Source organism: Stomoxys calcitrans, chromosome 1 (genome assembly GCF_963082655.1).
Source record: "Stomoxys calcitrans chromosome 1, idStoCalc2.1, whole genome shotgun sequence".
Lineage (NCBI taxonomy): Eukaryota > Metazoa > Arthropoda > Insecta > Diptera > Muscidae > Stomoxys > Stomoxys calcitrans.
The window spans coordinates 123,171,446-123,185,019 of record NC_081552.1 but is presented as its reverse complement, the minus strand read 5'-3'; the positions used below and the strand labels follow the sequence as shown (position 1 = coordinate 123,185,019).

General features: G+C 39.4%; 1 protein-coding gene across 11 annotated transcripts in view; it reads left to right on the top strand.

Moving 5' to 3' along the window:
• The window catches only part of LOC106094859 (uncharacterized), a 150,505-nt gene extending 137,441 nt beyond the window's left edge, over nucleotides 1-13,064 (top strand). For all 11 annotated transcript variants that reach the window (XM_059370869.1, XM_059370877.1, XM_059370876.1 and 8 more), the window contains one exon: nucleotides 12,874-13,064. In XM_059370869.1, coding sequence (XP_059226852.1) covers nucleotides 12,874-13,041 — 168 coding nt within the window. In that variant the 3' untranslated portion in view covers nucleotides 13,042-13,064. The remainder of the gene's footprint in view (nucleotides 1-12,873) is intronic.
• The last annotated feature ends 510 nt before the right edge of the window (nucleotides 13,065-13,574 follow it).

The following is a 13,574-nucleotide window of genomic DNA, read 5'->3' as shown; positions in this document are numbered from 1 at the left end:
TAGATCGTCGATGCCTTCTGTAGCTTCTTACTTTAAAAGAGCTGTTTTGTATGACACAAACTCTAAGCCAAAGAATGACATTGACAAGGCTTTAACGGAAATGATTGCCAAGGATGTGCAGCCTTATAACATAGTTGAAAACGAAAGTTTTGAAGACAACTGTCAAGTACACCATTTGGTATCAGTTCAATACCAGACAAAGAAGGCTATTAAGAATTTGTATTTTTTTATCGCGCCAGAAGTGTTGTCAAGCTTTGAACTTTAAATATTGACACCATTATAAAATATTTGTTAAACAAATATATTAAATGTTTGAATATAATCTGAGTGCGTAAATCCCTGCTCAAATACTCGAAAGCGGTGAAAATGGAATTAGTAAAAATTCTGAGGGTATTCTACGTCAAAAATATGATAGTCTTTGGTATGGAAAACGATGCTGTATTGGTGTATTCATATCAAAACCACTTCCTAGAATCAATGGATATGGAATCAATTGCTGAATACAATGAATTGCGATTGGTCACAGTGTAATATATATCAAACTAGCTGACCCGGGCCCGCTCCGCTGCGTCTTCTTTTACTTTATATGGAACAAAAGTTTCCTTGGAATATGTATTTTCGACAATTGAAGATCTTTTAGTGAAATACCATGCAAACTTGATTAACAATTTAACAATCTTTATTAGTCTACGAATTTAAGTTTGGATATAAGGTGTACTCCATTCTTAAAATACTTAATTTCAGCCCGATATTCTCATGATGCTTGATTTAATGGTGTTTTCGAGGGAGAGGTGGTCCCCCAGATACTTGGCCCTGAAAAAAATATCAGCATCGTACTCTTCTCTCAAATACCATTTATTTAAACCCCATATTGCCATTGGCTTAAGAGGAGTTTATAGGATGAGGCGTCCCCCAAACACATGACCCCAAAATAGGTTATCAAATTCGTTTTCTAATCTCAAATACTTTTCATTTGAGCCACATATTGGCATGGTCGAAAAATTTGTACCCTTTGGGGGGTGTTTTAGCGAAGGGGTGATGCCCTAATTGGATATCAAATTCGTATTCTTCTCCCAAATGCCTTTATTTGAGCCCCATATTGCGATGGTCAGTAAACAATTACTGTTTGTGGGGTATTTTGGGGTATTTTAGCTGACCCGGGCCCGCTCCGCTGCGCCTTCTTTAACTTTATATGGAACAAAAGTTTCCTAGTTTTGTGTTTAAATGTTTTATTAAAACTGAAAAATATATGTATTCTAATTCAATTGTGTTTTTACATTCATTTAACAACACCTAGGAATATTTATTTTCGACAATTAAAGAACTTTTAGTTAAACACCACGCTAACTTGGCTAACAGTTTAACAATATAAGTGCCTTTATCTGAATGCCATATGATCTTTATTGGTCTACGAATTCAAGTTTGGATGAAAGGTGTACTCCATTCTTAAAATACTTCATTTCAGCCCGATATTCTCATGATCTCTGATTTAGTGGTGTTTTGGGGATTGGGGTGGTCCCCCAAACACTAAGCCTGGAAAATATATCAGCAACTTGCTCTATTCTTATATATCTATATATGATTTATTTGAACCCTATATTGCCATTGCCCTCAAAATTGGATATCAAATTCTTTTTCTAATCTCATTTAAACTCCTTATTGCAAAAGTCAGCAAATATGTGCGTTTTGGGGTATTGGCCCTAAAAACTGTGAATATTTAGTTCCCCCCTCTTTAGGACCTTAATTGTCTTGGTGAGCAAATACGCCCTATTTGGGGGTTGGCCCCTAATGCTGATATCAGATAGGCGGTCTACTCCCATATACCTTTAATTTGAGCCCCATATTTCCATAGTCGGCAAACATGATGGGCTTGGGGGTGTTTTGGGGGATGGGCGGCCACTTAGTGAGTTGGCCTTGAAAATATATATCGGATTCGTGTTCCGCTTTAAAAACCCTTTTACCCTTACTTTTGCGTGGTGTTGTGGGGGTGGTGTGGCCCCATAGACACTTTTCCCGAATATTGATATCAAATTCGTGCTTTACTCCCAAAGACCTTTCATTTGGGCCCCATATTGCTATAGTCATAAATTTGTGCCCTTTGGGGGATGTTTTTGGTGAGAGGCGGCCCCCCAACCACTTGGCTCCATATTTGGATATCAGATTCGTATTCTACATTTAAATACCTTTTAATTAAGCCCCATTTTCCGATGGTCAGTAAATAAGTCCTGTTTGGGGAGTGTTTTGGGAAAGCGGTGGAATCCCAGAAACGTTATCCCACATTTCGATATCAGAATCGTATTATACTCGCAAATACCTTTCATTTGAGTCCCATATTGCCATGGTCGGTAAATATGTCGGATTTAAGGGTGTTTTTGGGCTTGTGGTTGTCCCCCTAGCACTTAGTCCGACAATTGGATATCAGATACGTTTTCTTACCCTAAATACCTTTCATTTGAGTCCCATATTGTCGTGATTGGTCTAAATATATGTTTGGTAGGTTCTAGGGTGGGGCAGCCCTCCTAGGTACCCCATCCGAAGTTTGGATACCAAATTTTTATTATTAGGGTACTGTATGCGAGCACACAAAATTTCGCCTAAATCGCACCACCCATCTCCGAGATCTGGCGTTTCTGAAAAATAGGGTAAGGGGGAGGGTCCGCCCCCCTTCAGATATCAAAAAATGTAGTACCCTATTTTCATCACAGGGTCATTATGCACAATCTGTGAAAATTTCAAGAAAATCGGTTCAGCCGTTTCTGAGTCTATAAGGAACACACAAACATACAAAGAAACAAACAAACACAAATTGATTTTTATATGTAAGTTTAGATTAAAATTATATTAAATGTTTTTTTTTTGGTTCATTAGGGGGTGGAAAAATCAATAACGGTTTGGTTCTAAACCAATAACGGTCTGATGCTAAAACCAATAACGGATTGGTATTAAAACCAAAACCAGTTCGGTAATAAGGCTAGTACGAAACGGGTCTAATCATTTTATGTTTCATCCATACCATCGGTATTGTTTTTGTACCTTACGTGGTTGCTTTACTATCAATACCGTATGGTATTGAAATGTGAACGTTTGGTATCAACTTTTCTCTGGATGTAGTGGATCCTCGAAATGAGCTCCCAAGCAAAATACAGCTAAGCGATGTGTTGATACTTAATATGTTCAAGGAAACTTCAGGTAAATTAACAATAATGATAGAAAGTATTTTTGATACCACAGCTTTTTAACCGTCACATGCCATTTCGTTTATGATTATGGTTTCAAAATAGCGTCTATAGACACAAGAAAACTTTATAATACAACTAACCCCTCCGCTCAAAATATTATACACACTTTGAAAGATATTTTAAACCATTGAAATGTGCTCAACAAAACCTTTTGTATTGTTACGGATAATGCCAACTCAATGCTGAAAGTGTGCGAAATATTAAAATTGGAAATTTTCTATGCTTTGCTCACACTTTGAATCATGGTTCAAGATGGTTTAATATTCGACAACGGCAACGATTTAGTAAAAGCCTTGGTTATAAAGTGTCAGACCATAGTCAGATTTTTCAAGCAAAGCACTATAACGGGTTCAAGAACACATCTTTATACATTGCTACAAGAAATACCAACAAGGTGGAACAGTTTCTACCTAATGATCCAGCAACGTTCATTCACCGTAACGTTGCGTCCAACAGCATCTTTGAAAAAATACGGTCCAATGATTCCACCAGCGTACAAACCACACCAAACAGTGCATTTTTCGGGATGCATGGGCAGTTCTTGAACGGCTTCTGGTTGCTCTTCACTCCAAATGCGGCAATTTTGCTTATTTACGTAGCCATTCAACCAGAAATGAGCCTCATCGCTGAACAAAATTTGTCAAAATTTGAACACATTTCGAACCGAACACTGATTTTGGTAATAAAATTCAATGATTTGCAAGCGTTGCTCGTTAGTAAGTCTATTCATGATGAAATGTCAAAGCATACTGAGCATCTTTCTCTTTGACACCATGTCTGAAATCCCACGTGATCTGTCAAATACTAATGCCTGAAAATCCTAACCTCAAAAAAATCACCCTTTATTAGCAACAAATGATGTCATCGTTACAGTTCTACTATCAACTACTAAAGCACCGCTACCTTTTACGGCTGAAGAAATCTATATCTTAACAGATTTAGAACAAGTATTATCATAATAAGAATTATCACTTTTTCAACATACAACTGAAAAGAGTTTAGGTGAAAAATATGTGACTCTTTTGCTGATAAAGCCATGGCATATGGGCCCTACCGCAAAGTGGAAAACCTTTTACCACAACTTCAAACATTGAAATGAAGAAATATGCAAAATTCTATATTAGAGTAAATCAAAATACGTCTATAGATTCATGAGCTACGGTCAGTAACTACGGTAGGTTAGGTTTAAAAGAGGGTGCAGATATTAATCCACCCTATGCCACTATGGACATACACCTAAGCCAGTAATCTGCTTGTTGTGCGCTCTAAAAGCAAAAATAAATAACCTCGAAAAAGAAAACTTAAGTTAAGAATTCCGTGCAACTACAAAATCCTTAATTGTTTCCACGCCACTCCCCTAAGTTCGTTCATGTCTGGTATAGTGTGCCCACCTAAGTGCTGGCATCTCTCATTAATCTGTTATGGGCCGGCACCGGATTTTGCCTTCCTCAGAGAAGGCGTTAATCTCCTTCTTACACTGCATGAGTATTCGTGACCTTACCGTCCTGTTTGTTATTTCCCTTATGGCAATTTTACTGTCCATAAAGATGTTCACACTCGACGTCCTGGCGTTAGAACCACACTACCTCACCATTCCGTGATCACCCGGATCTAAAGTCTAAAACTCAGTCCCTGTAACCTCTGTGAAGACCACCAGACCCACACTGTCCTCTATCTTTGATCCATCCGTGTAACATAAACTTCCATATGGCAATACTAGGGTTACGTCAATCCAAGACTGTGCCACTGGCAACAGTGCCTCGCACTCGACCTCAAGGTTCATTTCAGGTATCCAATCGGAAACCTCTTCCTTACTTCCATACTTACTTCGTCGCCTCGGTTATACCGCGATGGTATGAGCTGCTCCCATCCGCAACCCATTTTTCCATCGCCTTAAGTCTCATATCAGCTGTGGCTACCTCACACTTAATCTGTATCTCAATTGGTCGGATATCTGGATATAGTCTCCAGTGCCCTAGTGGTCTCTGAACCTGTTGTATGGTCCTTATGTTGAACTTTTTCTGCATAGCAGTCCACCAAACTACTGAGGCGTAAGTAAGTTTTGGTCTAATCACGCTCCTGTAGATCCAGTGACCTTGTCAGAAATCGAAATCGTTTTATTGAGGAAACGTGATGCGTTAAATTAGATCACCTTCGTTTTCCTCGTGAACAGGCAAATTTCAGTCTTCTCTGGGTAAACATTGAGGGTAAACAGGCACGCTGTGAAAATATTGGTCAGGTGGGCCGCCAGATAGTCTGCCTCCTTCTGTAGTAGCGCAGGAAAAATTCCATCAGGTCAGGGTGACTTAAATAGTTTGAAGCTCCTCAAGGATTCCTTCACCATAGATTCCGTAATTGTAAACCTACTTCTTCAGTCCCTAAAGTGCGCAATTCTTACTAGATTTGGCTGACATTTTATGCAATGACTTCTACTATGGTCTCCAATATTTAGCTCAATTATGGTCCGAAATGAACAATTACTTGATATTGTTCCAATAACATAATAACATTGTGTTACATTATTGGATGCATATGTCATATCGACGTCTGAAACAGGAGTTGATAAATTTTTAACCCCACGTTTTAATTTCGGTTTTATTTATTTTCTGGGTAGGGCAATTTACCCAAGACATTTTGTTAAACAGCATAACTAACAAATTTCCAGATATTATCAATTGACCAAAGTGTTTTCTTTATGTGACATGACTAGTCTTTGAACAATATTTTAACGAAATGCAATTTGAAGCTCCATATTACACCATGGACTATCGGATGATTTAAAGAAATGCAAATTGGTGGAAAAAATCTTCCAATAACCTTTTTTAGATTTGATATCATTTACGTTTGGTTGTGCCAGTTAGTTGTCTATTGACAGAAATATTTTGCTATCATCTTTTAGACCAATTTTCATACAATGAACTCTTGTTTCGGGACCAAATGATTGTTAAACAAGTAAAAGCGTGCCAAGTTCGGCCGGGCCGAATCTTATATACCCTCCACCATAGATCGCATTTGTCGAGTTCTTTTCCCGGCATCTCTTCTTAGGCAAAAAAGGATATAAGAAAAGATTTGCTCTGTTATTTGAGCGATATCAATATATGGTCCGGATTGGACCACAATTAAATTATATGTTGGAGACCTGTGTAAAATGTCAGCCAATTCGAATAAGAATTGCGCCCTTTGGGGGCTCAAGAAGTAAAATAGAGAGATCGATTTATATGGCTGTATCGGGCTATAGACCGATTCAGACCATAACGAACACGTATGTTGATGGTCATGAGAGGATCCGTCGTACAAAATTTCAGGCAAATCGGATAATAATAACTGCGATCTCTAGAAGCTCAAGAAGTCAAGATCCCAGATCGGTTTATATGAGAGCTATATCAGGTTATGAACCAATTTGAACCATACCTGGCACAGTTGTTGGATATCATAACAAAATACTACGTGCAAAAATTCATACCAATCGGATAAGAATTGCGCCCTCTAGAGGCTCAAGAAGTCAAGACTCAAGAACGATTTATATGGCAGCTATATCAGGTTATGGACCGATTTGAATCATACTTAGCACAATTGTTGCATATTATAAGAAAACACGTCGTGCAAATTTTCATTCCAATGGGATAAGAATTGCGCACTCTAGAGGCTTAAGAAGTCAAGACCCAAGATCGGTTTATATGGCAGCTATATCAAAACATGGACCGATATGGCCCATTTACAATACCAACCGACCTACACAAATAAGAAGTATTTGTGCAAAATTTCAAGCGGCTGGCTTTACTCCTTCGGAAGTTAGCGCTCTTTCGACCGACGGACGGACGGACATGGCTAGATAGACATAAAATGTCGCGACGATCAAGAATATTTATACTTTATGGGGTCTCAGACGAATATTTCGAGTAGTTACAAACAGAATGACGAAATTAGTATATCCTATGGTGGAGGGAATAAAAATAGTACCTAAGGATTTGAGCGGACATGGTCTGGCTGGAACACAACATATATTTTGCAAATTCTGGTACAGTCAAAAGATTTGAAACATTTAAATATACTTTATAGCTAAAAACGAAGTTGACTTAATTTGAAAAAGTCAAATTTATTTATAGAAGTAAATATTTTATTTTCATTTATTTATGTCTTTGTACTCACCACCATAGGATGATGGAAATCACTATAGCGGTCGACGAATAAAAATATCCGCTTGAAATTTTACACAAGGACTTCTTGTTGATGAATTGATTAAAAAGAAAGCCGTGTTTGATTGATTAACAAGAACGACATGTTTGATTGATTAACAAGAAAGACTTGTTTGAACCGTTGAGTGAAGCAGAGGCTTAGAATAGACTCCAAAGACTCAACTGCTGCGGTGGTGATATCAGGCCGTAGCTTGTTGCCTTCTACTGAAACCACGACAGGTAGAGCGGCTGCTCCAGGCTCCACTAATCGACAGAAGACTGGTCAGCAGGGTCTTTTGACGCAGACACGTGGTTCGAAGTTTAAAGACAAGGCTGAACCCATTCTATCTTCTCATGCCTTTATTTGCCTATCCCATCGGCCTTCTCCGGCAAACCAATACGCTCTTAAAGAGGTTGGAATAATAGAAGGCGCGTCGCTCTCCTAAGATTCTCACTAATATGAGGAGAGATTCGTTGCACAGGCTACCCGAAAGACTACACGTCTAGATTCGGAAACGGCACCGCAGTCAGCCAAAAGGCTGCAGTCGCCATGACTAAAATAACTAGGTGAACAATAGTAAGATGGGCCCAAGAACCTTTGCTAATTTCGCTAAGGACAGTTGTCGACAAGGGAGAAGAATAGGGCTGCATACAATTTTGCGCAATTTCCTGGGTTCTCCAGTTTGTGACGATGCAGTCTGGTATTGAGGCCGATACAGACTAATTACCTTTGGGGATCAACGCTCAATTGAAATGTATCGTTGACCCCTAAAAAAGATTGGTCAGATCTGGCCATGCGCCGCACTAGATTTAGTCAAAAAGGTTGCAGGCTGGTATCGGGGCCAATACACACTAATTGCTTTCGGGAATCAACGCTCAATTGAAATGTATCGGCAATCAAATAGATTGGTGAAATCTGGCCAGGCGCAGCATTGGATTTATTCAAGATATTCCTTCTCGATCAATGGCGCATGCTTGGATACCAAGGATTCCCTCAGGTCGTGAATCTATACTTAGAAGACTAAGGGAATTTAATCCAAAACTTTCAGCCACTGACTGGATGATTAGATGAGGCTGATGGTGACCGGAGACATTCAGTATTCGCAATAAACTCCGGCTGTCTCGCTGACCTCAACCAGTCTGTAGGAGTTGTATCCTACGGATTCAACAATTTGAAACTGAAAGTCAATAGAAGCGGTGGGTTTGGGGAATCAGAGACTGAAAATCCCCCTTCCACGATCGAAAAAGGGTTGGAAGGCATCGAGACGGGACCCGACAAGCCCTGTGTGGGTGGGTCATCCTATTGGACTGGGCTCAAGGCGTGTGCCAGCGAGAAAATAAGGAAATCAAAAAGTACTTCAACAGCAGCAGCAAGTGAAGCATCTAAGGAGGAATCGTCGGATGCGCACGGAAACTCATCATGGCAAGGTCTAATGAATCTTGTGAGGATAAACTCCTGGTGGCAACGGAGTACGAGGCTAACGCAACTGATAAATCACCACCATATTAAGGCCGCTTTGGCGGCACCTGTTGACAGGGAGATTTGATGTGGTTCTTATCCAGGAACCTTTGATGTTTGGAGGAATGGTTCGTGGACTAAAAATTCAAGGGTACGGGGAATGGGAGACACAGAGCCTGTTTTCCTGCAAATGTTTTTCTTCCTCCGTCGTTAAGCACTGAAGATTCAGTGGTAGCCAGCCTTGAAGTAAATAAGTCATATCACTGGCTGGCTTCCCTTTATATAACACACGATTCAGAGATGCCGCCTTATCGCCTTAAGCTGCTGGTTGAAGCTGCTCCTGCAGGTAAGAGCAGCGGAAGTGATGCTAATACACATCACTTTGTATCGGAAGATATAAGTAGAAGAATATGCGATTGAGATGTGTTGGATGACCACAGCTTCTCTGATCATCGGTATATAAGATTCAGCCTCAGAAGTGGTCCCTCTGTTAAACAGAAGAAAGGCGGATGGGATAAATTTCGGCACAAATTCTGAACGTCTATCAATTCTATACCAGAAACGAAACTGAAAACTACGAAGGATATAGGCATAAGGGTCAAGCGGATCACGAAGGCCCTGACTGACTCGCTTGTGTCAGCATGTCCTAGTGCTTAACCAAGGGGCAAATAGCGACCGCTATGGTGGACCCCAGAGCTGTCTGTCTAGCGAATTACTGCAAAAAACTCTTCTTCCACACGATTGGGACAGCTATAAGGCTGAGCTAAGAAAATATAAGAACGAGCTGAAAATATAAAGGCTCAGAACAAATCCTGGGTCCAGGTCCTTATGGTGTATCACCGGTTGAATTACAAGCTGTGTTGGATAGACTAGTTCCTTGGCGTACTCCGCTTGCATCAGCATGTCAATATACCAGTGGGATGGAGGGACACAAAGGTAATTTTCATTCCGAGAAGACCTTGCCACACGAGGGCGTAAGTTGTTCGTACTACTAGTCTATCATTCATCATGTTGAAGACTCTGGATAGTTGTAGAAACATGTCTAAGGAAGATCGCCTGTCGCGACAGCAGCATGCTTATAGTAAAAGCAAATCCACTGAAACAGCCCTTCTCGATCTAGTGACTACATGGAGGGTTCTCTCGCTGTCAATTAATATACAATGGTAGCGTTTCTTGACATTGAAGGTGCTTTCAATAATGAAAAACCAACATCAATCATGAAGGAGTTGGAGTTTCTAGGCATACATCTAAGCAAAATTTAGGGATCAGGCCCGAAGGGCAACGAATGTTAGATGGTCACAAAGAGAGGGATGTGAGCATTCCAAAACTATGTGGCCTAATCTCGACTTGAAGAAGCCTACCGCATTGCTGTCACTGGCTAGAACAGCCATCTCAGCTTGTGTCTGTCGTGACAGGTCTCTTTCTAATCGGAAAACATGCTGACAGACTGAAGGTTGCCAGCAACGACTTTTGCAGAAGCTCTGAGGACATCGAAGAAGAAGAGACTGTCCCGCACTGGCAGTTAGAAAGAGTTCCACTTTAGGTTATCATTTCTTTGAGAACCTGTATGATTTAGCTGATGTGAACATTCACAAGTTATTGGGCTTTTTAAGCGATCTGGATGGTTCAACGGTAGGAACTACAAGTCATCTTCTCTCTTCTGTTCCTATGGTATCACAATGGACGAAAACGAGTAAGTGAATCAGGTGGCAGACTGTCATTTAAACCTAACCTTACCTTATTGTAGATGTAGGTCGCTGGGGATTGCTTATTGGCTCAGATTTGGACCTTATCGGTTCAAATTTAGATATATCCCCGTATAAACCGATCTCCCGATTTAAATTCTTGAGCCTCTAGAAGTCACCGTTGTTGTCCGTTTGGACTGAAATTTTGGACTGAATGTTATTTTGCTACTTCTAATAACCGTGCCAAGTGCGGTCCAAATCGTTCATTAACCTGATATTGCTCCCATATTAATTTTTCTTTCGATGTGGCATCTTAAGTCCCTGGAAACCGCAATTTTGATCAGATTTGGGTGAAATTTTTAACGAAGTGTGGTCTAAATCGGTCTGTAAGCTGATATAGATTCCATATCCCCATAAGTCTTCTACGGCCCCTAGTAGCTCAAATTTTTGCCTCTTTTGGCAGAAATCTGTTGTTTTCTTAACTATATCTCCATAATTTCGTTTCCTTGCAATTGATTATCGTTTTAATAATTTACAAATAAAAATTAGTTAATATTAAAACATTTTTTAATCCAACATTAAAATTTCAAAAAATGTATTAACTTTTTATAGCTCTCTTAAAGTTATGGTCTGGCCAGACCATATCCGCTCAACAACGAGGAAAAATATTTTCGCCCATCCTTGGGTAAAATAGTTTTTCATCAGCGGACTCAAATAAAAAGTCTATGACAGTATGACAGCATTGCTGCCACATTTGATATTATCAATTGGGTCCCAATAAAAACACAAAAATGTAATTTAGCCCGACCGGGACGCTATTGTACTCATTTCAGAAGTATATATAGTGATGTTGCCGAATTTCGTCTTATAGGGCGGGTGTGGGGTATAATAATTTTATCTTTCCTATTATGCTAAAAGTTTAAAACTGTTTTTTTTTTTTTTTATTAGATGCACATTCTTATAAAGGGTGATTTTTTTGAGGTTAGGATTTTCATGCATTAGTATTTGACAGATCACGTGGGATTTCAGACATGGTGTCAAAGAGAAAGATGCTCAGTATGCTTTGACATTTCATCATGAATAGACTTACTAACGAGCAACGCTTGCAAATCATTGAATTTTATTACCAAAATCAGTGTTCGGTTCGAAATGTGTTTCGCGCTTTACGTCCGATTTATGGTCTACATAATCGACCAAGTGAGCAAACAATTAATGCGATTGTGACCAAGTTTCGCACTCAGTTTACTTTATTGGACATTAAACCAACCACACGAATGCGTACAGTGCGTACAGAAGAGAATATTGCGTCTGTTTCTGAGAGTGTTGCTGAAGACCGTGAAATGTCGATTCGTCGCCGTTCGCAGCAATTGGGTTTGTGTTATTCGACCACATGGAAGATTTTACGCAAAGATCTTGGTGTAAAACCGTATAAAATACAGCTCGTGCAAGAACTGAAGCCGAACGATCTGCCACAACGTCGAATTTTCAGTGAATGGGCCCTAGAAAAGTTGGCAGAAAATCCGCTTTTTTATCGACAAATTTTGTTCAGCGATGAGGCTCATTTCTGGTTGAATGGCTACGTAAATAAGCAAAATTGCCGCATTTGGAGTGAAGAGCAACCAGAACCCGTTCAAGAACTGCCCATGAATCCCGAAAAATGCACTGTTTGGTGTGGTTTGTACGCTGGTGGAATCATTGGACCGTATTTTTTCAAAGATGCTGTTGGACGCAACGTTACGGTGAATGGCGATCGCTATCGTTCGATGCTAACAAACTTTTTGTTGCCAAAAATGGAAGAACTGAACTTGGTTGACATGTGGTTTCAACAAGATGGCGCTACATGCCACACAGCTCGCGATTCTATGGCCATTTTGAGGGAAAACTTCGGAGAACAATTCATCTCAAGAAATGGACCGGTAAGTTGGCCACCAAGATCATGCGATTTGACGCCTTTAGACTATTTTTTGTGGGGCTACGTCAAGTCTAAAGTCTACAGAAATAAGCCAGCAACTATTCCAGCTTTGGAAGACAACATTTCCGAAGAAATTCGGGCTATTCCGGCCGAAATGCTCGAAAAAGTTGCCCAAAATTGGACTTTCCGAATGGACCACCTAAGACGCAGCCGCGGTCAACATTTAAATGAAATTATCTTCAAAAAGTAAATGTCATGGACCAATCTAACGTTTCAAATAAAGAACCGATGAGATTTTGCAAATTTTATGCGTTTTTTTTAAAAAAAAAGTTATCAAGCTCTTAACAAATCACTCTTTACCTTAAAATATGCTGTTCTATAAATGCTTCTTCATATTTTTCAGGAAACTAAACGGCCATCGAAGGAGATGCAAGTAACTATAGCCCGACAACTTGGTTTAGAACCAACTACAATTGGAAACTTTTTTATGAATGCTCGACGCCGCTCAATGGATAAGTGGGTTGACGACGTTTTTAAAATCAACAATAACTCTGGTGAAAAGCTGTTTTAATATTAAATTGCTATTGAAGAATACTGAGGGAAAGTTTAATACGTCATATTTATTTTTTTGTAAACACATTTGAAAGGATCTTGAAGCTGTGTTCATACAAATGTATGTATGTATATACATGTAAGTATACTCTAGTCATGAAAATCATAACCTGGGCCTTATTTTTTTATTCCTTATTTATTTACTTCAGCTAATAGCAGCTGGGTTAATCAAAAAATGTATGTATAATAAAGTACATAGCTTAGAAAACATTATAAACAAGTAAAAAGGCGTTAAGTGCGGCCGGGGCCGAACTTTGGATACCCACCACCTCGGGTATATATGTAAACCACCTTCCATCAAAATCCGGTGAAAATTGCACACCTTATGTCCTATAGCAGTTATATCAAAATATGTTCGGATTTGGACCAAATACTAATAAGTACAAGTCATTGTTCAATTGTGTATAACAAAATATTGATCTTTATAGTAGCTACATTTACAAATAAACCGATCTGAACCATATAAGACACAGATGTCGAAAAGCCTAACAT